Source organism: Oncorhynchus keta, chromosome 30 (genome assembly GCF_023373465.1).
Source record: "Oncorhynchus keta strain PuntledgeMale-10-30-2019 chromosome 30, Oket_V2, whole genome shotgun sequence".
NCBI lineage: Eukaryota > Metazoa > Chordata > Actinopteri > Salmoniformes > Salmonidae > Oncorhynchus > Oncorhynchus keta.
Genome location: NC_068450.1, coordinates 59,996,108 through 60,020,112, shown reverse-complemented (window position 1 = coordinate 60,020,112; position 24,005 = coordinate 59,996,108). Strand labels below are relative to the sequence as shown.

Below are 24,005 nucleotides of genomic sequence, written 5' to 3'. Positions count from 1 at the left end.
GTTCTGTGAAACATTTTACTGCAGCATACTCAAAATGATGGTTCATAGTGGGAAAATGTTGTGGCCAGGGAAAGATTTGCTGCATTTCCATATTTTTGGAGCGCACATTTTTGGGGAACACTAGTGGGTGCATGGTATTTTTGTTCTGGCTCAATAACATATTTTGAGGCGTGCCTTGTCAGAGGCTATGTTTGTTGCACCTGTTAGTGGGAGTGCTGTGCCAATTTAACTGGTATGCGGTAGTAGTGCCCTGACAATTTTAAATGTATAGGGGACAGATTGGATTGGCAGCAAACATTAATGGTTGAGCCTTCTGCCATGTCATGTTGGTCTGTTTGGCCTTTTAGTTGCTGCCTGTTTGGAAGCCGTTAATAAGGCCTCTAGATATATTCATTGACATGCTGTAACCTGCTTGCACCAATTACATGTAATTACAATAAAATACTGTGAATTAGAAACCCCATCTCCCCTCAATGAATGTAATTAATTCACTCAGTCATTACAATTACAGTGGCATGTACTTTGTTACTGTATAATACAGTATATTCTACGGTATTGTACTGTGTCATTCCACAGTTCTTGCTTTGATTCTGTATTTAGATTACATTACAGTAGATGTACTGCAATATGAAATACAGTAACTTACTTGCCAATGAGCTGCTTTGAAGTTACTGTCAAATTCATGGCAACCCCTTTACCACGCAGGGTGGTGGCTCTCCTCAGGGGATCTCTCGGGAATAGAGCGCACTGGTCTTAGCCTACCATGGGGTAGCATTGATCTATGTTGGCTATTATGGCCAGGCTTTCTCCATGTAGTCCTACACATTATTGTTCGAGCCCAATTCCACTTTTTATTATTAACCAGTGTGTGTGTGTGTGTGTGTGTGTGTGTGTGTGTGTGTGTGTGTGTGTGTGTGTGTGTGTGTGTGTGTGTGTGTGTGTACAACCAGTCTATACAGTAGATTCTGTGTATACAGTACAGTAGAAGAGCAGAAGATAAGTCAGTCTACCGAGGTGTGCGAGGATGCTGCAAGGATGCCGGCTGGCGCGGGTCGCCATGGTAACTAAAACACCGGTTCTCTAGAAATCCGTTGTTGGTGCTTAAGGGCATGAGCAGAGATGAATAAAGTAATGAGATGATGAATTATTGTCGGTAAAGCTGAAGACCTGGGTAGGGTGCTTTACATCGGTGCATGTGAAGATACAGTTGATAGCCCGCTAGGCCTACAGCACATATGTCAGAGTCAAGGCCCGCGGGCCACATCCGGCCCGCGAGAAGGTTTTTTACGGCCCCTGGGATGATCTTGATTTATTATTAGAACCGGCCCGCAGACCGCAGCAAGCCGGCAGCCCGCAGATCTTTTACACGCACCAATACTACATTTCCCACAATGCAACGGTGACGCACCGAGCAGTAGGCTGCTTCATTTCAATATTTATTGGCACAGCAGTTGTCAGCATCACAGTAAAATTAACTTTCAGATACCCATCAAAAATGGCAAAACGGAAGGTGGACACTGAGAACCGGGGTTTCAAACAAGGTGGGAGTCGGAGTATTTGTTCACGGAGGTAGCTGGAAAACCTGTGTGTCTTCTGTGTGGAGAAAGTGTGGCGGTACTGAAAGAGTATAATCTGAGACGACATTATGAAACGAAACACGCGGACAAAAACAAGAATATGGACATGGAACAAAGGCTACAAAAGGCAGAGGAATTAAAACGAGGCCTCAAATCTCGACAGGCTCTGTTCAAAAAAGCCAAATCACAAGGCCAGGCTGCTGTCAAGGCCAGTTTTATTTTGGCAGAAGAGATCGCTAAATCAGCCCGGCCATTTACGGAGGGGATTTCATCAAAAACTGCATGATTAAAGTTTGTGACGAAGTTTGCCCAGAAAAAAGGCAACTCTTTTTAAATGTGAGTCTGAGCAGAAACACCATTGCCGAGAGAGTAGACCAGTTGTCCATCAATCTAAAAGAGCAGCTTGTGAAAAAGGGAAAAGATTTCATTGCATATTCCTTGGCTGTGGATGAGAGCACCGACATTTCTGACATTGCCCAGTTGTCAATTTTCATCCGCGGAGTGGACTCCAGCCTAAGCGTGACAGAGGAGTTTTTGGCTTTACGTCCTATGCATGGCACAACTACGGGCATGATTTGTATGAAGAGGTGTCAAGATGTGTAAATGAGATGGAGCTGCCTTGGGAAAAACTCGTGGGTTTGACAACCGACGGAGCACCTGCGATGTGTGGACACAGGAGCGGACTGGTGGCGAAGATACGGGAAAAGATGCAAGAGGAAAACGCGACAGGTGAGCTGACAGCTTATCATTGTATCATACACCAGGAAGCGTTTGCGGTAAAGCCTTGAAAATGGAGCATGTAATGAGCATCATCACGCGCACAGTTAACTTTATCAGAGCCAAAGGTTTGAATCACCGCCAGTTCAAGGCATTTCTGACGGAGTTAGAAACGGAGCATGGTGATTTGCCTTATCACACAGAGGTGCGATGGCTAAGCCAGGAAAGGTGCTTCAAAGATGTTTCGAGCTTCGTGAGGAGATTTTGTCTGTTCTTGGACAGCAAAGGGAAAGACACAACACAACTCCGAGACTAAATGTTTCTGTGTGAAATGGCTTTTCTGTGTGACATTACGAGTCATCTGAATGCAATGAACTTGCAGCTGCAGGGTCGGGATCGTGTCATCTCTGATATGTACAGTACAGTGAAGGCATTTAAAACCAAACTGACTCTGTGGGAGACGCAGATGCGGAAAGAAAATTTGAGCCACTTTCCCAGCTGCCAGACCATGAAAGAGAAGTCTCTACCAGTGCGTTCCCGAGCGCACAGTTGGCTGATAAAATAGGTATGCTTGCCGCTGACTTTCGACGCCGATTTGCTGACTTTGAAGCACAAAAAAGCAGGTTGGAACTGCTCGGTAACCCATTTGCTGTTGACGTGGAAAGCTCACCACCAAACCTCCAAATGGAGTTGATTGACCTCCAATGCAATGATGCACTGAGGGCAAAATATGCGGCAGTGGGTGCTGCGGAGTTCGCCCGTTTCCTCCCCGACACAATGCCCCAGCTGCGCATCCAGGCTGCTCAAACGTTGTCTATGTTTGGCAGCACATACCTGTGTGAACAACTGTTTTCTTTGATGAACTTGAACAAAACATCACACAGAAGTCGACTTACTGCTGAACACCTCCACTCAATTCTGAGGATTTCCTCAGCTCAGAGCCTTACCCCGAACATTGATGAACTTGTGGAAAAGATGGGACACCACCAAGTATCACCCTCAACCTCAAACAAGTGAACATTACTGTGCAATCACATATTTAGAGTTTTTTACTCAGTTCAAGTTTAAAAGTTAAAGTTTAATATTTGTTTTCACTGCATGTTACTTCTCCTTAAACAAAGTGTTGTTTTTGATTAATAGATTTTTGCACTTTATTTTATTGTATTTCAATCCAATTATATTTTAAAAATATTTCAGTTGAGTGGATGATAGAAAATTGCTATTATTGTTTTTTTCTTTGAAGTAAATTTAGCCCACTTTTGCTAAAATAGAAAATATAGGCTACTGATGGTGCCTTGAATACCGGTTTCTTTCATTTAATGTTCATGTTATTGGGATTTTTATATAAAGGAAATTTGTCTTTTGTGTCTGTTGAAAATTAAAGATTACTGACAGAGCCATAAGAAAATATTGCTTTATTTATCTGATCATATTGGAATATATTTGTTAGGTTTTCAGTAGGTTCAATTAGGTTCACTAGACTATATGCGTCATTTAAACATTTTTCAATGAACATTCGAACAGTCCGGCCCTCGGCTTGTAGCTAAATTTTTTATTTGGCCCTCCGTCCATTTGACTTTGACACCCCTGCTACAGGTTAGGTAACCTAATATGGTGCGTGGTGTCATCGGTCAACAGCCCTCGATTGGGGAATAATTCAAAACGAATAATATTTGGTCACTTTTACAGACCTACCCGTTTTTACGTATAAACCCTTATTTACAAATAGCCCAATGCACATCGATTACATTTACATTGAAGGCAGGATCCACCGCTCTAGTACTAAACTGTTTCTGAGCGAAGTAACCTACCCTGTAGCCCTATAGACCTACTCTGGTTTCCTTTCGGCCTGTGTAATAACAAACAGATATGGCAAATCAGCTGACTTGACTTGAGCGCAAAATGAGCGCGCCCGGTCAAATATAATGAAGCATGGCACTAAATCCAAACTTGCTTCTTCTTCGAATACTTCCCCAGTTTCCCACTTCCCTCCACTCATTCCTTCTTTATTTTATTGTCCTTTTGGCTACTTTATTTTCTTTACTTTAATTAGGCTACCCGGTTATCAAAGATGGAGAGACAAGTCATCCAATCCGCGCAGCATCATGCGCGTGTTCGGTGGCAGTCCCGCGGCGCAGCTGAGTTCCCGCGGGCAGCACTGTTGAGCGCTGTAGAGGGGAACAGACCTGCATTCTGAAGCGGTGCGCGCTCTCTCTCTCTCTCTCTCTCTCTCTCTCTCTCTCTCTCTCTCTCTCTCTCTCTCTCTCTCTCTCTCTCTCTCTCTCTCTCTCTCTCTCTCTCTCTCTTTCTCTCTCACCCACATTGCAGTCCTGTCACGTTCCCTCTGCTCCCCCCATCCGCCTCAACCGCTCCAGGAGAGGAAAGGAGAGAGGGAAGGAAGAGTGCAGCTGAAAAGCAAACAGACATGTCGACAGCCAACGCATAAAGTCCCCCATCGGCTGTTCGTGGATTTCTTCGCGGAACCTGAGTGAGTAAAGACCCGGTCTCCCCACTGCGGCTGTATGGTTCTTAGCGCTAGTGGGAGGGGCAGGGGGAAGCAGACAAAGGCGAATATAAATGGTTTGCGTTAGTGCCAAGGATTTAGTGCATTAATAGGTTATATTAATGACTATTTGGACACGCACTAATTCTATAATTACAATTGTGACCAGTAATGTTACTAATTGACATTATTGTATGGATAAAGCTATTTCCATAGTCTTGGTTTTGGATGGTACGTTTAGTTTCTAGGGAAGAGTGGCCGGGTTGCGCCGGGCAGGGACAGCTCTGTATCGGCCCTGGTTGGACAGGGGGTTCGTCAGGAAAGGTAGACGCTGGGATTATGTGACATGAATATGTGTTGTAGTAAGCAGCTGCCGCGGTCATTGCTGGTTGGTTTGCGCCACGGTGCAGGGGATGGAGAACAGGGGGAGGAAGGTAGGAAGGAAGGAAGAGTCACGATAGAAAAGCAAAGTAGGTCTAACCACACCTGTTCTGTATGCATAGATGAATGGATAGATGAGTGGATGGATGGATGAATAGATTTCTGTGAGAGAGAGAGATGAAAAATGAGAGAGGGTGACAGGAGAGAGAGATTGGCCTGAGTTATTAGCCAATCAAGTGGCTAGAGGAAGTAAACAGTGTTGTCTTGTAGGTCAGACAGTCATTACCCAATGAGGACCAAATTGCAATACTTCAATAGTGGCTATTTAAATATTGATCCAGCACATATTGATCCTGCATGTATTTAGCCACTTAATACAAACCTGCATGTATTTATCCACTGAATACAAACCTGCATGTATTTAGCCACTGAATACAAACCTGCATGTATTTAGCCACTTAATACAAACCTGCATGTATTTATCCACTGAATACAAACCTGCATGTATTTATCCACTGAATACAAACCTGCATGTAATTATCTACTTAATACAAACCTGCATATATTTAGCCACTGAATACAAACCTGCATGTATTTAGCCACTGAATACAAACCTGCATGTATTTAGCCACTTAATACAAACCTGCATGTATTTATCCACTGAATACAAACCTGCATGTAATTATCTACTTAATACAAACCTGCATATATTTAGCCACTGAATACAAACCTGCATGTATTTAGCCACTGAATACAAACCTGCATGTATTTAGCCACTGAATACAAACCTGCATGTATTTAGCCACTGAATACAAACCTGCATGTATTTAGCCACTTAATACAAACCTGCATGTATTTAGCCACTGAATACAAACCTGCATGTATTTAGCCACTTAATACAAACCTGCATGTATTTAGCCACTGAATACAAACCTGCATGTATTTAGCCACTTAATACAAACCTGCATGTATTTATCCACTGAATACAAACCTGCATGTAATTATCTACTTAATACAAACCTGCATGTATTTAGCCACTTAATACAAACCTGCATGTATTTAGCCACTGAATACAAACCTGCATGTATTTAGCCACTTAATACAAACCTGCATGTATTTATCCACTGAATACAAACCTGCATGTAATTATCTACTTAATACAAACCTGCATGTATTTAGCCACTGAATACAAACCTGCATGTATTTATCCACTTAATACAAACCTGCATATATTTAGCCACTTAATACAAACCTGCATGTATTTAGCCACTGAATACAAACCTGCATGTATTTAGCCACTGAATACAAACCTGCATGTATTTATCCACTTAATACAAACCTGCATGTATTTAGCCACTTAATACAAACCTGCATGTATTTAGCCACTGAATACAAACCTGCATGTATTTATCCACTTAATACAAACCTGCATGTATTTAGCCACTTAATACAAACCTGCATGTATTTATCCACTCAATACAAACCTGCATGTATTTAGCCACTTAATACAAACCTGCATGTATTTATCCACTTAATACAAACCTGCATGTATTTAGCCACTTAATACAAACCTGCATGTATTTAGCCACTTAATACAAACCTGCATGTATTTATCCACTCAATACAAACCTGCATGTATTTATCCACTGAATCTACAAACCTCTCTCTCACACACACACAGACACACACTCTCACTCTCTTTCTCTCCTTATATTTCTCTCCAGCCAGGGAATACTGTGTGCAGGGAAAAGGAAGGCTTTTGATACAATCAATATTAATAGATCTGAGCTGTTTCACTTGGAGCTCTCCTGTGTGTGTCTGTGTGTGTGTGTCTCTGTGTGAGAGAGAGCGGGAGAGAAAGAGAGACACGATATAGCCTTGACTGACTGACTCACGGTTACTCATGGTTACGCAATCAATCCTCTTTCTTCAGCACACCATTCTGCTCCTCCTCTCCTCTTTTCACAAGACCCTCAGTCCTCTCTTTTCTTTTCTGCTCTTATTTTCTCTCTCTTCTGCTCCCTCTCTTCCTCTGCTCATTTCCCCCTCACTCCAATCTTCTATTTTCTTCACTTCCCCCGTCTCTCATCTTATCTTCCCTGCTCTCCACTCGTCTTTTCATATCTATCATCCTCTCCTCTCCTCCTTTCTTTTCCACTCCCCTTCTCCTCTTCTCCCCCTTGTCCCTTTCCTCTCCTTCCAAAATCACCTCTCCCTGACATCTCATCTCGGGTTGTCTGTTTATCGTACTGCAGTATTTTCCCAGCCACTGATTCAAATCATGACCTTATCATCACCTTTTATTGCATTATCCTTAGTGTTACATTATTGATACATTTTTTGTTACATGGTCCTTGTTGTTACATTACCACTGCACCTTATTACATTATCCTTGTTGTAGCATTATCACGGTGTTTATTATATTATCCTTGTTGTTGCATTATCCTTGTTGTAATTGCTGTTATTGTTATCATTGCATTATCTTTTTATTTAAAAATAAAAAATTACCTTCATTATCATGGCCTTCTTCAGTGTGTGCTAGCTGCTTCTAAACTAATCTCGTCCAGTAGCCAGCCGGCTCTGTGTCTGTCTATATGCAGGAGCAATTGAACTAGCTAGTAGCTTCTGATTGTTATTGTTTTCTGATTAGTAGCCCATTACCTTCTGCATGGTGGCCTCCAAGTTACATGAATCAGGCAAAGAGAGACTCCTAATTTCTCCTTCTCCCGATGTCATTTTCTAGGTTAAAGACAGCATATTGCATCTCTTGTTTTCGAGTGCAAGTCTTCTCCTCTCATCCATCCGGCCCTGTGTTTATAACATATTATTTTATTGTCATCATCAGCATCGCTCTGACTGTCATTATGATTTTAAAGCAGCCTCTTATGTCCCGAAGAGGTCTTCAGATCCTCTCTCATGCTATCTGCTGTATTATCATGGTAATCAACCTAATGTATTATAATGGACTTGGATTGCTGTTGTTAGTTCCTTGTTGATGAATGTAATGGGTGTTTTCCACGTCACTGTCTGGTATCGTGGACATTTCCTGTATTTACCAAATCATGAGAGCAAACCACACACAAGTCAGAGTTATCATAAAGTCCATTTTTAATTATATGAGCTCCATCACAACCCTGTGACTCTCAGATCAATTCAGTGTCTATAAATGAATTCTCTGAGAGTCCCTTACACATTGCAACTGAGATCCTTTATAGCAAAGACACACATAGCCAGACAGCATTGGCCATAATTTATCGTTCAGCTTTGTCTCTTAAACTATGTCCTTTTCTCAAACTCAGAACCTAAACAAATCCTCATATCAACAGGCATATATCAAATCCATCCTATCTTGACAAGATCACAGAGACACATTGACTGGCACACAGACATTGTGGAGCCAAGAGATACACGCTTGACCTCTCCCCTCTCTCCGGCCCAAGCAACTTAGTATTTTTTATTTATTTTTATTTCACCTTTATTTAACCAGGTAGGCAAGTTGAGAACAAGTTCTCATTTACAATTGAGACCTGGCCAAGATAAAGCAAAGCAATTCGACAGATACAACGACACAGAGTTACACATGGAGTAAAACAAACATACAGTCAATAATACAGTATAAACAAGTCTATATACAATGTGAGCAAATGAGGTGAGAAGGGAGGTAAAGGCAAAAAAGGCCATGGTGTCAAAGTAAATACAATATAGCAAGTAAAACACTGGAATGGTAGTTTTGCAATGGAAGAATGTGCAAAAATAGAAATAAAAATAATGGGGTGCAAAGGAGCAAAATAAATAAATAAATAAAATACAGTTGGGAAAGAGGTAGTTGTTTGGGCTAAATTATAGGTGGGCTATGTACAGGTGCAGTAATCTGTGAGCTGCTCTGACAGTTGGTGCTTAAAGCTAGTGAGGGAGATAAGTGTTTCCAGTTTCAGAGATTTTTGTAGTTCGTTCCAGTCATTGGCAGCAGAGAACTGGAAGGAGAGGCGGCCAAAGAAAGAATTGGTTTTGGGGGTGACTAGAGAGATATACCTGCTGGAGCGTGTGCTACAGGTGGGAGATGCTATGGTGACCAGTGAGCTGAGATAAGGGGGGACTTTACCTAGCGGGGTCTTGTAGATGACATGGAGCCAGTGAGTTTGGCGACGAGTATGAAGCGAGGGCCAGCCAACGAGAGCGTAGGTCAGGGGCTCGCAATGGTGGGTAGTATATGGGGCTTTTTGTAAATGAGTATATAGAGTGAAGGATGCATTTGTTGCGAAATAGGAAGCCAATTCTAGATTTAACTTTGGATTGGAGATGTTTGATATGGGTCTGGAAGGAGAGTTTACAGTCTAACCAGACACCTAAGTGTTTGTAGTTGTCCACGTATTCTAAGTCAGAGCCGTCCAGAGTAGTGATGTTGGACATGCGGGTAGGTGCAGGTAGCGATCGGTTGAAGAGCATGCATTTAGTTTTACTTGTATTTAAGAGCAATTGGAGGCCATGGAAGGAGAGTTGTATGGCATTGAAGCTTGCCTGGAGGGTTGTTAACACAGTGTCCAAAGAAGGGCCAGAAGTATACAGAATGGTGTCGTCTGCGTAGAGTTGGATCAGAGACTCACCAGCAGCAAGAGCGACCTCATTGATGTATACAGAGAAGAGAGTCGGTCCAAGAATTGAACCCTGTGGCACCCCCATAGAGACTGCCAGAGGTCCGGACAGCAGACCCTCCGTCTTGACAGAGAACAGATGACTGCACATTATTGACACAGTATTATACAAAAATAAACATTCTGATGAGAAGTAACTTACAAACATGAATATAAAACATCTTACCTATGTTACCAACTAATTGTGATTATTCCCCAACACTGGTATGGAACCTGAAGCATTATGTATCCTGAACCGTGCTATAACTCCTATATAAATATATATACTATAAACTGTCATTATATTATAATTAAGCAATAAGGTCAGAGGAGGTGTGGTATATGGCCAATATACCAGCTACGGGCTGTTCTTAAGCATGACGCAATGCGGGGTGCCTAGATACAGCCTTTAGCCGTAGTATATTGGCCATATATCACAAATCCCAGAGGTGCCTTATTGCTATTATAAACTGTTTACCAATGTAATTAGAGCAGTAAAAATATTTTTTTTGTCATACCTTTTGTATATGGCCTGATATACCACAGCTGTCAGCCAATCAGCATTCAGGGCTCGAACCACCCAGTATATAATAATATTTACTCTACGTTGCGTTGTGCCTAAGAACAGCCCTTAGCCATGTTATATTGGCCATATACCACACCCCCTCGCACCTTAGTGCTTAAATATAGCACTATAACTCATATAGATGATAAAACAATATAAAATGATGTTTTGACCTAAACTGGGATATGCTTAACACACCGGCAGTCCTACAATCTAAGCTAGATGCCCTCAATCTCACACAAATCATCAAGGAACCCACCAGGTACAACCCTAAATCTGTAAACAAGGGCACCCTCATAGACGTCATCCTGACCACCTGGCCCTCCAAATACACCTGCACTGTCTTCAACCAGGATCTCAGCAATCACTGCCTCATTGCCTGTATCCGCTACGGATCCGCAGTCAAATGACCACCCCTCATCACTGTCAAACGCTCCCTAAAACACTTCTGTGAGTAGGCCTTTCTAATCGACCTGGCCCGGGTATCCTGGAAGGATATTGACCTCATCCCGTCAGTTGAGGATGCCTGGTCATTCCTTAAAAATAACTTTCTCACCATTTTAGATAAGCATGCTCCGTTCAAAAAATGCAGAACTAAGAACAGATATAGCCCTTGGTTCACTCCAGACCTGACTGCCCTCGACCAGCACAAAAACATCCTGTGGCGGACTGCAATAGCATCGAATAGTCCCCGCGATATGCAACTGTTCAGGGAAGTCAGGAACCAATACACGCAGTCAGTCAGGAAAGCAAAGGCCAGCTTCCTCAGGCAGAAATATGCATCCTGTAGCTCTAACTCCAAAAAGTTCTGGGACACTGTAAAGTCCATGGAGAACAAGAGCACCTCCTCCCAGCTGCCCACTGCACTGAGGCTAGGTAACACGGTCACCAACGATAAATCCATGATTATCGAAAACTTCAACAAGCATTTCTCAATGGCTGGCCATGCCTTCCTCCTGGCTACTCCAACCACGGCCAACAGGTCCGCCCCCCCGCAGCTACTCGCCCAAGCCTCTCCAGGTTCTCCTTTACCCAAATCCAGATAGCAGATGTTCTGAAAGAGCTGCAAAACCTGGACCAGTACAAATCAGCTGGGCTTGTCTATCTGGACCCTCTATTTCTGAAACTATCCGCCGCCATTGTCGCAACCCCTATTACCAGCCTGTTCAACCTCTCTTTCATATCGTCTGAGATCCCCAAGGATTGGAAAGCTGCCGCAGTCATCGCCCTCTTCAAAGGGGGAGACATCAAGGACCCAAACTGTTACAGACCTATATCCATCCTGCCCTGCCTATCTAAGGCCTTCGAAAGCCAAGTCAATCACCATATTCTTATCGGCAGACTCAGTAGCCTCGGTTTTTCTAATGACTGCCTTGCCTGGTTCACCAACTACTTTGCAGACAGAGTTCAGTGTGTCAAATCGGAGGGCATGCTTTCCAGTCCTCTGGCAGTCTCTATGGGGGTGCCACAGGGTTCAATTCTCGGGCAGACTCTTTTCTCTGTATATATCAATGATGTTGCTCTTGCTGCGGGCGATTCCCTGATCCACCTCTACGCAGACAACACCATTCTGTATACTTCCGGCCCGTCCTTGGACACTGTGCTATCTAACCTCCAAACGAGCTTCAATGCCATACAAAACTCCTTCCGTGGCCTCCAACTGCTCTTAAACGCTAGTAAAACCAAATGCATGCTTTTCAACCGTTTGCTGCCTGCACCCGCACGCCCGACTAGCATTACCACCATGGATGGCGCCGACCTAGAATATGTGGACATCTATAAGTATCTAGGTGTCTGGCTAGACTGTAAACTATCCTTCCAGACTCATGTCAAACATCTCCAATCTAATCAAATCAAGAGTCGGCTTTCTATTCCGCAACAAAGCCTCCTTCACTTACGCCGCCTAACTTACCCTAGTAAAACTGACTATCCTACCGATCCTCGACTTTGGCGATGTCATCTACAAAATAGCTTCCAATACTCTACTCAGCAAACTGGATGCAGTTTATCACAGTGCCATCCGTTTGTTACTAAAGCACCTTATACCACCCACCACTGCGACCTGTATGCTCTAGTCGGCTGGCCCTCGCTACATATTCATCGCCAGACCCACTGGCTCCAGGTCATCTACAAGTCCATGCTAGGTAAAGCTCTGCCGTATCTCAGTTCACTGGTCACGATGGCAACACCCACCCGTAGCACGCGCTCCAGCAGGTGTATCTCACTGATCATCCCTAAAGCCAACACCTCATTTGGCCGCCTTTCGTTCCAGTTCTCTGCTGCCTGTGACTGGAACGAATTGCAAAAATCGCTGAAGTTGGAGACTTTTATCTCCCTCACCAACTTCAAACATCTGCTATCTGAGCAGCTAACCGATCGCTGCAGCTGTACATAGTCTATCGGTAAATAGCCCACCCAATTTTACCTACCTCATCCCCATACTGTTTATATTTATTTACTTTTCTGCTCTTTTGCACACCAATATCTCTACCTGTACATGACCATCTGATCATTTATCACTCCAGTATTAATCTGCAAAATTGTAATTATTCGCCTACCTCCTCATGCCTTTTGCACACAATGTATATAGACTCTCTTTTTTTTCTACTGTGTTATTGACTTGTTAATTGTTTACTCCATGTGTAACTCTGTGTTGTTGTTTGTTCACACTGCTATGCTTTATCTTGGCCAGATCGCAGTTGCAAATGAGAACTTGTTCTCAACTAGCCTACCTGGTTAAATAAAGGTGAAATAAAAAAATAAAACAATTCACTCATGTGAAAACCAGTTTTATTCTGGTACCAGTCCAAGTGTTGGTTCCAGGATGTGAAACCAGAGTACAACCAACTCTGCTGGGTCTGATAGGATCCCATTTAACATTAGTCATGTGTGTGTTTCTGTATGTAGTGTGGTGAGGGGTGGGTGTGTGCCGCTGCCCTGGGTTGGGTCTGATAGGATCCCATTTAACAGTAGTCATGTGTGTGTTTCTGTATGTAGTGTGGTGAGGGGTGGGTGTGTGCCGCTGCCCTGGGTTGGGTCTGATAGGATCCCATTTAACAGTAGTCATGTGTGTGTTTCTGTATGTAGTGTGGTGAGGGGTGGGTGTGTGCCGCTGCCCTGGGTTGGGTCTGATAGGATCCCATTTAACAGTAGTAATGTGTGTTTTTCTGTATGTAGTGTGGTGAGGGGTGGGTGTGTGCCGCTGCCCTGGGCTGGGCTGAAGGCAGAGGAGGTAGGATGCTGTGGCTCTCCCTGCTGTCTGTGGTGGTCCTGGGTTGTGTGACCCCGACCCAGACACACACTCACACACACGCCCCGACGCCCACCTCCACACACACCCCTATGGTGGACAGCTCGGAGGAGGAGGTGGACGAACCGTGCTTCGAGCCGTGCACGTGCGAGGTCAAAGAGGGCGTGTTGCACGTGCACTGTGATGGGCGGGGCTTCACTAACGCCAGCCAGGTGACTGCACTGCATTACCTTAATCTAATGTACTTCATATTATTAATATACATACTGCAGTAGTATATTAATAAACAGCCCTGTTCTGCACTGTACTGCATTACTGCACTAAATGTACTGTTTCTGTTTTGGCATATATACGTATTTGTATATGATTAAATAAAGTAAACCAATCAATCAATCAAACAATCAGGTGTCCCAGTCCTGGCTCCGCCCCTTCAAGCTCAACCTGCAGAGGAACTCCTTGAGGCGTCTCTATAGCAACGGCTTCCTGCACCATAGCAATGCCGTGGCGATAAACCTAGGCAACAACGCGCTGCAGGACATCCGTGCCGGGGCGTTTCATGGTCTGGGGACACTGAGACGCCTCTACCTCCACGAGAACAAGCTGGAGGTGTTCCGCAACGACACCTTCTCTGGCCTGGAGGCACTGGAGTACCTGCAGGTAGGCCTGACATCATTACTACCCATCAGATCCATCAATAAACACTATGGTCAATCCTCATCAATAATCCCTGGGATTAGTCCTCATCCATATTTACTGTGACAACGATAATCAATAAGTTATGTGTGATCTCCTGAGCCTGATGAGTTCCTGTTTGTGTCAAAATGTCACATTTGAACACTTTGACTTTAACTCTATCCCCTCTACCTACAGGCCGACTACAATGTCATCAAACGCATCGACAGCGGGGCACTACGCTACCTGCTTAAATTACGAGTGCTCATCCTCAACGACAACCTGATCCCTGCTCTGCCTCCTCACCTCTTCAGGTATCTATACCTGATTAATAACCCTGCACTATGCTCACATCATGGGTCTGTTTCTCGCTCTGACCAAGGTAACTGTCTGAAAAAGTTGTTTTCAGTCACATCTATAACATGTATCAGTCATGTTCCTTATTCTTCAATAACATGATCACCAATTCCATTTCCAATTTTTCGAAATTTCAGTTTCATTCCTGAATTGAAATGGAATTGACCCCAGCCGTAATGATCCCTTCCACCCCCAGATCTGTGTCTCTGACCCACCTGGACCTGCGGGGGAACCGTCTGAAGAGCCTGGCCTACGCCGGGACCCTGGAGTACGTGGGCCGTAGCCTGATGGAGCTCCAGCTGGAGGAGAACCCCTGGATCTGTGGCTGTGAGGCAGTCCAGCTGCAGACCTGGCTGGGACACATCCCCTACACCGCAGTGGTGGGGGACATCACCTGCGAATACCCCTTCCACCTGCACGGGAAAGACCTGAGGGAGATACCACGCAAAGAACTGTGTGCCGGAGAGGTGGAGGGAGAGGGGGAGAAGGAGGGAGAGAGGGAGAAGCACGGAGGGGTACAGCCTCCTCAGCATCCACCCTCTAACCCGAAAGCGAACCCCAAACCTGGGAGGCCCAGACCAACCAAACCGTCCTCCATGGTTCACCAACAGAACACACATACCTCATCTTCGTCGACTTCTTCATCATCGGTGGAGCGGAGGGGTAGAGAGAGGTCCCCTCGGCCCACCAAGCGTCCCCGGCCCTCCAGGACACCCCCCACCCAGCGTAGCCTCCTCCCCAACCAACCCCCTCCCATCGCAGGGTACCAGACTCGCCCCCCCATCCCCATCATATGTCCTCTGGGGTGCACCTGTAACCTCCACATCTCAGGTACAGTTTGGATGGGACTTCTTTGGCTCAGCAGTGTGACATCGTCACATACAGCAGGGTGATTTCCTGCTAACAGATATAAACAACAACAAGTTTTGAATTTGCCAAGACTGCTACTATTGTACTCTTCACAATGTCGGCAAGCCACAAGGGACACAAACTAACAGGGACAATCATTTCACTATCTATGCACCAGTGATAAATATGAATTATGTTGTTGTCTGTAAACAGGAAGTCGCCCCATTGTGTCTGATGATGTCATACTGCTGAGACTAGCTTTGCATATGTTCTCAATGCAAAACACTTTGGGCTGAAATGTATGAAAAGAGCTGTACAAATAAAGTTGATTCAGTATATTGTTCCAGACCTAGGGTTGACAGTCAACTGTAAGGAGAGCGGCTTCCATAATGTGTCCCAGCTCACGCCACGCCCCCTCAACGGACGGAAGCTGTACCTCAGCGGCAACCTCATCCAGCGGATCTATAAGTCAGATTTCTGGAATTTTTCCAGTCTGGATCTACTTCACCTGGGAAACAACCGGATCTCCTTTATTCAGGTTGTCTTTAGCCAGAGGATCTCCTTTATTCAGGTTGCCTTTAGCCAGAGGATCTCCTTTATTCATGTTGTCGTTAGCCAGGAGATCTCCTTTATTCAGGTTGTCGTTAGCCAGGAGATCTCCTTTATTCAGGTTGTCGTTAGCCAGAGGATCTCCTTTATTCAGGTTGTCTTTAGCCAGAGGATCTCCTTTATTCAGGTTGTCTTTAGCCAGAGGATCTCCTTTATTCAGGTTGTCGTCAACCACAGGATCTCCTTTATTCAGGTTGTCGTTAGCCAGAGGATCTCCTTTATTCAGGTTGTCTTTAGCCAGAGGATCTCCTTTACTCAGGTTGTCATTAGCCAGAGGATCTCCTTTACTCAGGTTGTCGTTAGCCAGAGGATCTCCTTTATTCAGGTTGTCGTTAGCCAGAGGATCTCCTTTATTCATGTTGTTGTCTTTTTTATTCAGCCAGAGGATCTCCTTTATTCAGGTTGTCTTTAGCCAGAGAATTAGCCAGAGGATCTCCTTTATTCAGGTTGTCGTTAGCCAGAGGATCTCCTTTATTCAGGTTGTCGTTAGCCAGAGGATCTCCTTTATTCATGTTGTCGTTAGCCAGGAGATCTCTTTTATTCAGGTTGTCGTTAGCCAGAGGATCTCCTTTATTCAGGTTGTCTTTAGCCAGAGAATCTCCTTTATTCAGGTTGTCGTTAGCCAGAGGATCTCCTTTATTCAGGTTGTCTTTAGCCAGAGGATCTCCTTTATTTAGGTTGCCTTTAGCCAGAGGATCTCCTTTATTCAGATTGTCTTTAGCCAGAGGATCTCCTTTATTCAGGTTGTCGTTAGCCAGAGGATCTCCTTTATTCAGGTTGTCGTTAGCCAGAGGATCTCCTTTATTCATGTTGTCGTTAGCCAGGAGATCTCTTTTATTCAGGTTGTCGTTAGCCAGAGGATCTCCTTTATTCAGGTTGTCTTTAGCCAGAGAATCTCCTTTATTCAGGTTGTCGTTAGCCAGAGGATCTCCTTTATTCATGTTGTCGTTAGCCAGGCGATCTCCTTTATTCAGGTTGTCGATAGACAGAGGATCTCCTTTATTCATGTTGTCGTTAGCCAGAGGATCTCCTTTATTCAGGTTGTCGTTGACCAGAGAGGATCTCCTTTATTCAGGTTGTCTTTAGCCAGAGGATCTCCTTTATTCATGTTGTCTTTAGCCAGAGGATCTCCTTTATTCAGGTTGTCTTTAGCCAGAGGATCTCCTTTATTCAGGTTGTCTTTAGCCAGAGGATCTCCTTTATTCAGGTTGTATTTAGCCAGAGGATCTCCTTTATTCATGTTGTTGTTAGCCAGAGGATCTCCTTTATTCAGGTTGTCGTTGGCCAGAGAGGATCTCCTTTATTCAGGTTTAGGCGTAGGATCTCATAGGGTTCAGATTGTCTTTAGCCTGAGGCGTCATACACGGGGAGCACTGATGGACAAGTTTGATATCTATGATTTAATTATTAGTAAACAACAAAACATTAGGCCTATAGCCTGGATCTCAGCATACACCTGGATAACATTGAGGGGACCTGTGGCACAATGGACATGAAATCCCTGTATTTACCTTCTCTTTCACTCTCGCTCTCTTTCTCTCTTTCTGTCGCTCTCTTTCTCTGTCCCTCTTTCTCTCTCTCTCTTTCTGTCTCTCTCTTTCTCTGTCTCTCTCCCCTCTCTCTCTCTTCCTCTGTCTATCTCTGTCCCTGTCTCTCTCTGTCCCTGTCTCTCTCCCCTCTCTCGCTCTTTCTCTCTGTCTGGTTCTCCAGGAGGGAGCGTTCTCCAGCCTGCCGACCCTGAGGAGTCTCTACCTGAATGGCAACAACCTGCAGAGGCTTAGCCCACACATGTTCCTGGGTCTACTTAACCTCAGGTAGGACTGACTGTCACACACACACTCACTCACACACACACATTCCTGGGTCCTGTATGATCATGTCTCCTTGTAGGTATCTGTACTTTGAGTACAATGAGATCGGTGTGGTGGAGGTGGGAGCTTTCAGCCCCATGCCGTCTCTCCAGCTGCTCTTCCTCAACGCCAACCTGCTGAGGTCACTTCCTATCGGAGTGTTCCAGGGCATCTCCCTCTCTCGCCTCAACCTCCGCAACAACCACTTCCTCAGCCTGCCTGTAGAGGGGGTGTTAGAGGACCTCACTGGACTGGTGCAGGTATGAGGAGGAAGGGAGGGGTGTTTGTAGGGGGTTAGGTGTGTGTGCAGACAAGGTGTGTGTAGTGGGGCGGTGTGTATTGGTATAGGTGTGTGTGTAACGTGTATGGGCACAGGTGTGTCTGTCAGTCTGTCTGTGAAGGGGATTCTAGAGCATCTAACTGGACTAGTCCAGATGTTCCTCATTTTGTATGGCACCAATCACATTTTCTCATCATCTCCTCCCAGGTGGACCTGCAGCAGAACCCATGGGAGTGCCGGTGTGATGCGGCCCCTCTGAAGCGCTGGCTGGAGGGCCTGAGTGCGGTGGTGGTGGTGGGGGAGGTGGTCTGTCACTCACCAGAAGAGACCACAGGTACCGGGGTCTAAGGCTCATGGCAGCACAGTTAACATTCTAATAAAAAGCAGGAGCTGGCGCACACCCAGAGAACATTATTTTGTGTAGAGGTGCTGACTAACGGCGAATAAACTGTAAGCTACGAAAATAAATAAAGAGAGGGGCACACTCTCTATTACATATAAACTCCCAGTAATTTATTGGGTAAAACAGCAACATCTGAAGGCTACCGAAACATTGGTGTTTTACCCAATGGGAGTTTATATACTGTATATATAGAGTGTGTGGATCGTTATTTATTTTTCTAGCACAGTTAACATTACCACACCATTCACCATTCCTCTCCCCTTGACGCTTCCCACACTTCCCAGGTGTAAAGGAGTGTCTATGTCAATTCATTAATCGGGCACCACTTGTTTGTTCTGAGTCAGAAAGAAACTATCATTTAGCAACAAGGGATAAATACTACTTATAACATAATTCTATCTGAAGGCAACTGAGTACTGTTAAATGACAAGGCAATCATGGAGAAGAGTAGATACGTTATAAACAACAGATTTATTAGGAAATAACCGGGATAATGTGCTGAATGTAAAGGATGAATGAATAATAAATGGCATAATGCTAAATGAAAGGAAGGGAAAAGGGTGTGGGGTATTTCCATAGTATTTGATTAAATGGAAAAAAGACTATATGGATAGAGAGCGGTCCCGTTCTGTGAGCTTGTGTGGCCTACCACTTCGCGGCTGAGCCGTTGTTGCTCCTAGACGTTTCCACTTCACAATAACAGCACTAACAGTTGACCGGGGCAGCTCTAGCGGGACTGACTTGTTGGAAAGGTGGCATCCTATGACGGTACCACGTTGAAAGTCACTGAGCTCTGCAGTAAGGAGATTGCATGACTGTGTGCTCGATTTTATACACCTGTCAGCAACGGGTGTAGCTGAAATAGCCAAATCCACTCATTTGAAGGGTTGTCAACATACCTTTGTATATATAGTGCACTTGTATGAAGGATAAGTGGCTAAAAAGGTGAATGTTTTCAAAAGTCTCATGGAATCTAGTCCTCCATTGAACACTACACATCGGCTGCTACTGTATGCTGTAACATGGTAATGGTGCCGGAGGGGATGGCTGCCGTTTTTTGGGCTCCTAACCAATTGCTTTTTTGTGGGGGGTTTTCCTCGCATTGTTCGCTTATTTTGTACTTAATTCTGCTACCATCTCTTATAACCGAAAAGAGCTTCTGGATATCAGAACAGCGTTTACTCACCTCGAACTGGACAAAGATTTTTTTCTTTAATGAGTCCGACGCGAAGGATATACTCTTGCTCCCGGACCAGGTCCAAATCCCCATCATTCGCATGAAGAAAAGAGGGCACAGATCCGGGTGCCTTGTGAGAATTTGTCGGCGAGCGGGTAACCCGCCTCTACCATCCGTTCTATTGGCCAACGTGCAATCAGTGGAGAATAAACTGGATGAGCTCCGTTCGAGACTATCCTACCAACGGGACATTAAAAACTGTAATATCTTATGTCTCACAGAGTTGTGGCTGAACGACGACACGGAAATTATACAGTTGGCTGTTTTTTCTGCGCATCGGCAGGACAGAACAGCTACGTCTGGTAAGACGATGGGTGGTGGCGTGTGTCTATTTGTCAAAAACAGCTGGTGCGCGATGTCTAATATTACGGAAGTCTCAAGGTATTGCTTGCCTGAGGTAGAGTACCTCATGATAAGCTGTAGACCACAGTATCTACCAAGAGAGTTTTCATCTATATTTTTCGTAGCCTTCTATTTACCACCACAAACCAATGCTGACCCTAAGACCACACTCAATGAGCTGTAGAAGGCAGTCTTGAAGAGGGTGTGACAATGCCTTTTCCCCCTTAGGAGACTGAAAAGATTTGGCATGGGTCCCCAGATCCTCAAAAGATTCTACATCTGCACCATCGAGAGCATACTTACCGGTTGCATCACCGCCTGGTATGGCAACTGCTCGTCATCTGACCATAAAGCGCTACAGGGGGTAATGCCCACTGGGAACAAGCTTCCTGCCATCCAGGACCTATATACTAGGCAGTGTCATAGGAAGGCCCAAAAAATTGTCAAAGACTTCAGTCACCCAAGTCATAGACTGTTCTCTCTGCTACTGCATGGCAAGCGGTACCAGGGTACCAAGTCTAGGCCCAAAAGGCTCCATAACAGCTTCTACCCCCAAGTCATAAGACTGCTGAACAGTTAATCAAATAGCCACCCGGACTATTTGCATTAACCCCGCCCCTCCCTTCTTTTTACACTGCTGCTACTCAATGTTTATTATCTATGCATAGTCACTTTACCCCCACCTACATGTACAAATTACCTTGACTAACCTGTACCCCCATTGACTCGGTACCCCCTGTATATAGCCTGGTTATTTTATTGTGTTACTATAAAAAAATATATATATTACTACTTTCTTGAATTCCATTGTTGGTAAAGGGCTTGTCAGTAAGCATTTCACAGTAAGGTCTACCTGTTGTATTCGGCACATGACAAATTTGATTTGATTTGATATCATGTAACAGATTTTTCAATGGCTACAGTGTTTACAAGTCCTCTAGCTATATTAAACATAACCACACCATGGGACTACAGAATCCTAGTGTGGGACTATAAGAAATGGGAGGTGGCTCCTATAATTATTATATAAATAAGTGTCTCAATCAAAATGTATGACGAAGTCAAATCTCGTCTCTTAACAGGCTTAGGGAGATGTCCACATTAGTGGGACATCAGGTGTAGTGGTACATGTGTGTTGGAGGGTACTGTACTATGGTCATTTTGCAACCCAATCACAACTAATGCTTTTGGGTTGTTGCTGAGTGTGTTTTGTGAACGAAAAAATGTTTTGGGTTTAGTGTGGCATCATTGTAGTGGTTGTGTTCAGTTTTCCTAGATGGGGTGAGCTGTTGAAACTCATTTGAAACCAACCTGTCAATTATTGATCAACAATCTATCTTTTTGGTGTTAAACTGAATAGTTATTGGTGGTGTTTTAAAATATAACTACTCATGTAAACCGTTATTATATTTGATGAAATCAGATCAGAGTCCCACTTCCCTTGAATGGTGTTTAAAATGAACCTTTAATCAATTCAAATGTATTTTCCTTCATATATTCTATATTCTAAAATACATAAATATATATATATATATCACATTTACATATGTATTCAAAAGGGGGGAGGGCTCCTTCTGGGAACTTGCTGTGAACGTGGCCTCCCTCTTCTTGTGTTCTCTGGCCAGTGAAGGGAGGTCCTTGCGTATCTTCAATGTGGTTGATGTCTGGCGTGGATGTGTGAAGTTGCCGCTCCTCTACACAGGTGTGCAGTGTAGGTGAATGCATGGGGCTCTTCCACTGTTGTTCCTATATTTGTTTGGTTTGTTGTACTTCAGTGACTTAAATAAAGTGCCTTTCTTTTCATTGTGTATCTTTGTTGTAGGTACAGACCTTCGCTCTCTTTCCCTGGACCTCCTCTGTCCAGACCTGGACACCCACCAGGCCACGGTGGAGAACCATGGGGAGTGGAACAGCTCCACAGCCCCAGACGGTGATTTCTCTCTGGGCTACCCCGTGCCAGGCCATGGCCCCCTGGGTCCCCTCCCTAAGACTTCCATCCCTCTGTCGGTGTTGGTTCTCAGCCTGCTGGTGCTGTTCGTGTCGGCGTTCTTTGCGGCAGCGGCGCTGATCGCCTATGCCCTGAGGAGGCGGGACAAGCTGCCGTTCCGGCGGCAGGGAGAGGTGGATCTGGCCGGGATCCAGATGGAATGTGGGATATTCACTGAGCAGCAGCACCACAGGTTACCGGTACCGAAGACCCCTCCTCCTCTGTCTGCCTTGCAGCATAGCCTTGTCTACGATAGCATCCTCCCCGCCGACCCTGGCCCTAACCCTAACCTCAGTCCCTCAACACACATGTGCAGTAGCCCAGTCTATAAGAATGAGGATGATTCAGTGGTGAAGCAGCAATGGCAACAACAGAAGCAGTTCTCTACTTCTAAAGAGAAAGGGAACGTGGGAAGATACCCCTCGGCGGGGGAGAGAGAGAGCGAAGGACACTATCGTTTTGTGGCAGAGAGAGAGCGAGAGTGTAACATGGAGGTGTCCCGTCCCCCCATCAGTACCGTTGCCGGGGCAGTGGGACCCCCTCTTTCAGATCTCCATGGAAACGGGACCCTCTGCCCAACGGTCATAGACAGCCAGGGCCCCACCCCCAAGGTGGGATTGGTTGACTGCCTGTTTGGGATCTCTGGAATGTCCGCCACCGTCCCAGAGTTCCGAGACCTGCCGGACAGGTATACACGTCCCCCACCACCCCGCTATCCCCACCCTCCACAACCCCCTCAGCCCCCCGAACCCAAAGAGGAAACTAGAGCCAGCCAATCACTCGTGGTTACTACAATGATAGCGTGCGCGGGGCCAAGCAGTAGTAATCAGAGCCAGAACTCAGAGTTTCCGCGAGAGTTGAGAATGAGACTCAGTACCAAGCCGGATTACATGGAAGTCCTGGACAGATCTTATCAGTTCTAATAGATAAATGTTAATATGGAACCGCTGGCGTTGACAATAAATGACTCCTGTAATATGTCATGTCTTGAACATGTTGATATGCAGAGGTAAACCTGTGTGTGGCGAGAGCTGTTAGGACTAGGATGAAGTTACTCTTAGATGAGGCTTTGGAAAGGATAAGCTGATCCTAGATCAGTGCCTGAGACTAGCAATTATTTTTTGTACCGTTGATGACTAAATACTAAGTATCAGGCTTTTTTTATTCCCAGCATCACAAAGCAAGACAATGTGGTGTGTGTGTGTGTGTGTGTGTGTGTGTGTGTGTGTGTGTGTGTGTGTGTGTGTGTGTGTGTGTGTGTGTGTGTGTGTGTGTGTGTGTGTGTGTGTGTGTGTGTGTGTGTGTGTGTGTGTGTGTGTGTGTGTGTGTGTGTGTTCATGTTAAACAATGTGGTGGGTGGGTGTGTGTGTGTGTTCGTGTTAGACAATATAGTGTGTGTGTTCATATTTTCTCTCGAAAGACCTGCTGATGAGACACTCAGTTGCTCTCCCTCTCCAATAACATCATGAAACACAGTGAGAGAGAAAGAGAGACTGAGACACAGGGAGGAGTCAGGAATGAAGTGGTAAAGAGAGGGGTGTGTAAACGCAGAGTCCCAGTCTGACGAGTGTCTAATGTAGCATGTAACACTTTCCATATGAAAAGAACGTGGAAGAGGTGTTGAAGTGTGTTTACCCTGGACACTACATACCCGGTATTAGTGTCACTGTGTCTGAGTGTTACTGTGGACCACAGGATGCTGGTGATACCTTCATTGAGGAGGACAGGCTCATTGTAATGGCTGGAACAGAATAATGGAATGATATCCAACATGTGTCGGGTCCCATTCCATTCA

At 44.9% G+C, this 24,005-nt stretch overlaps 1 protein-coding gene across 1 annotated transcript in view; it reads left to right on the top strand.

The window, feature by feature from the left end:
- Window positions 1-4,506: 4,506 nt before the first annotated feature.
- LOC118373149 (SLIT and NTRK-like protein 3) overlaps window positions 4,507-24,005 on the top strand; it is a 20,832-nt gene continuing 1,333 nt past the window's right edge. Inside the window, exons 1-10 of the mRNA XM_052488781.1 lie at window positions 4,507-4,782; window positions 13,552-13,836; window positions 14,030-14,281; window positions 14,495-14,610; window positions 14,850-15,484; window positions 15,850-16,040; window positions 17,822-17,925; window positions 18,002-18,221; window positions 18,449-18,575; window positions 22,046-24,005. The exon at window positions 22,046-24,005 is cut by the window's right edge and continues 1,333 nt beyond it. Coding sequence (XP_052344741.1) covers window positions 13,612-13,836; window positions 14,030-14,281; window positions 14,495-14,610; window positions 14,850-15,484; window positions 15,850-16,040; window positions 17,822-17,925; window positions 18,002-18,221; window positions 18,449-18,575; window positions 22,046-23,133 — 2,958 coding nt within the window. The 5' untranslated portion in view covers window positions 4,507-4,782; window positions 13,552-13,611 and the 3' untranslated portion in view covers window positions 23,134-24,005. The remainder of the gene's footprint in view (window positions 4,783-13,551; window positions 13,837-14,029; window positions 14,282-14,494; window positions 14,611-14,849; window positions 15,485-15,849; window positions 16,041-17,821; window positions 17,926-18,001; window positions 18,222-18,448; window positions 18,576-22,045) is intronic.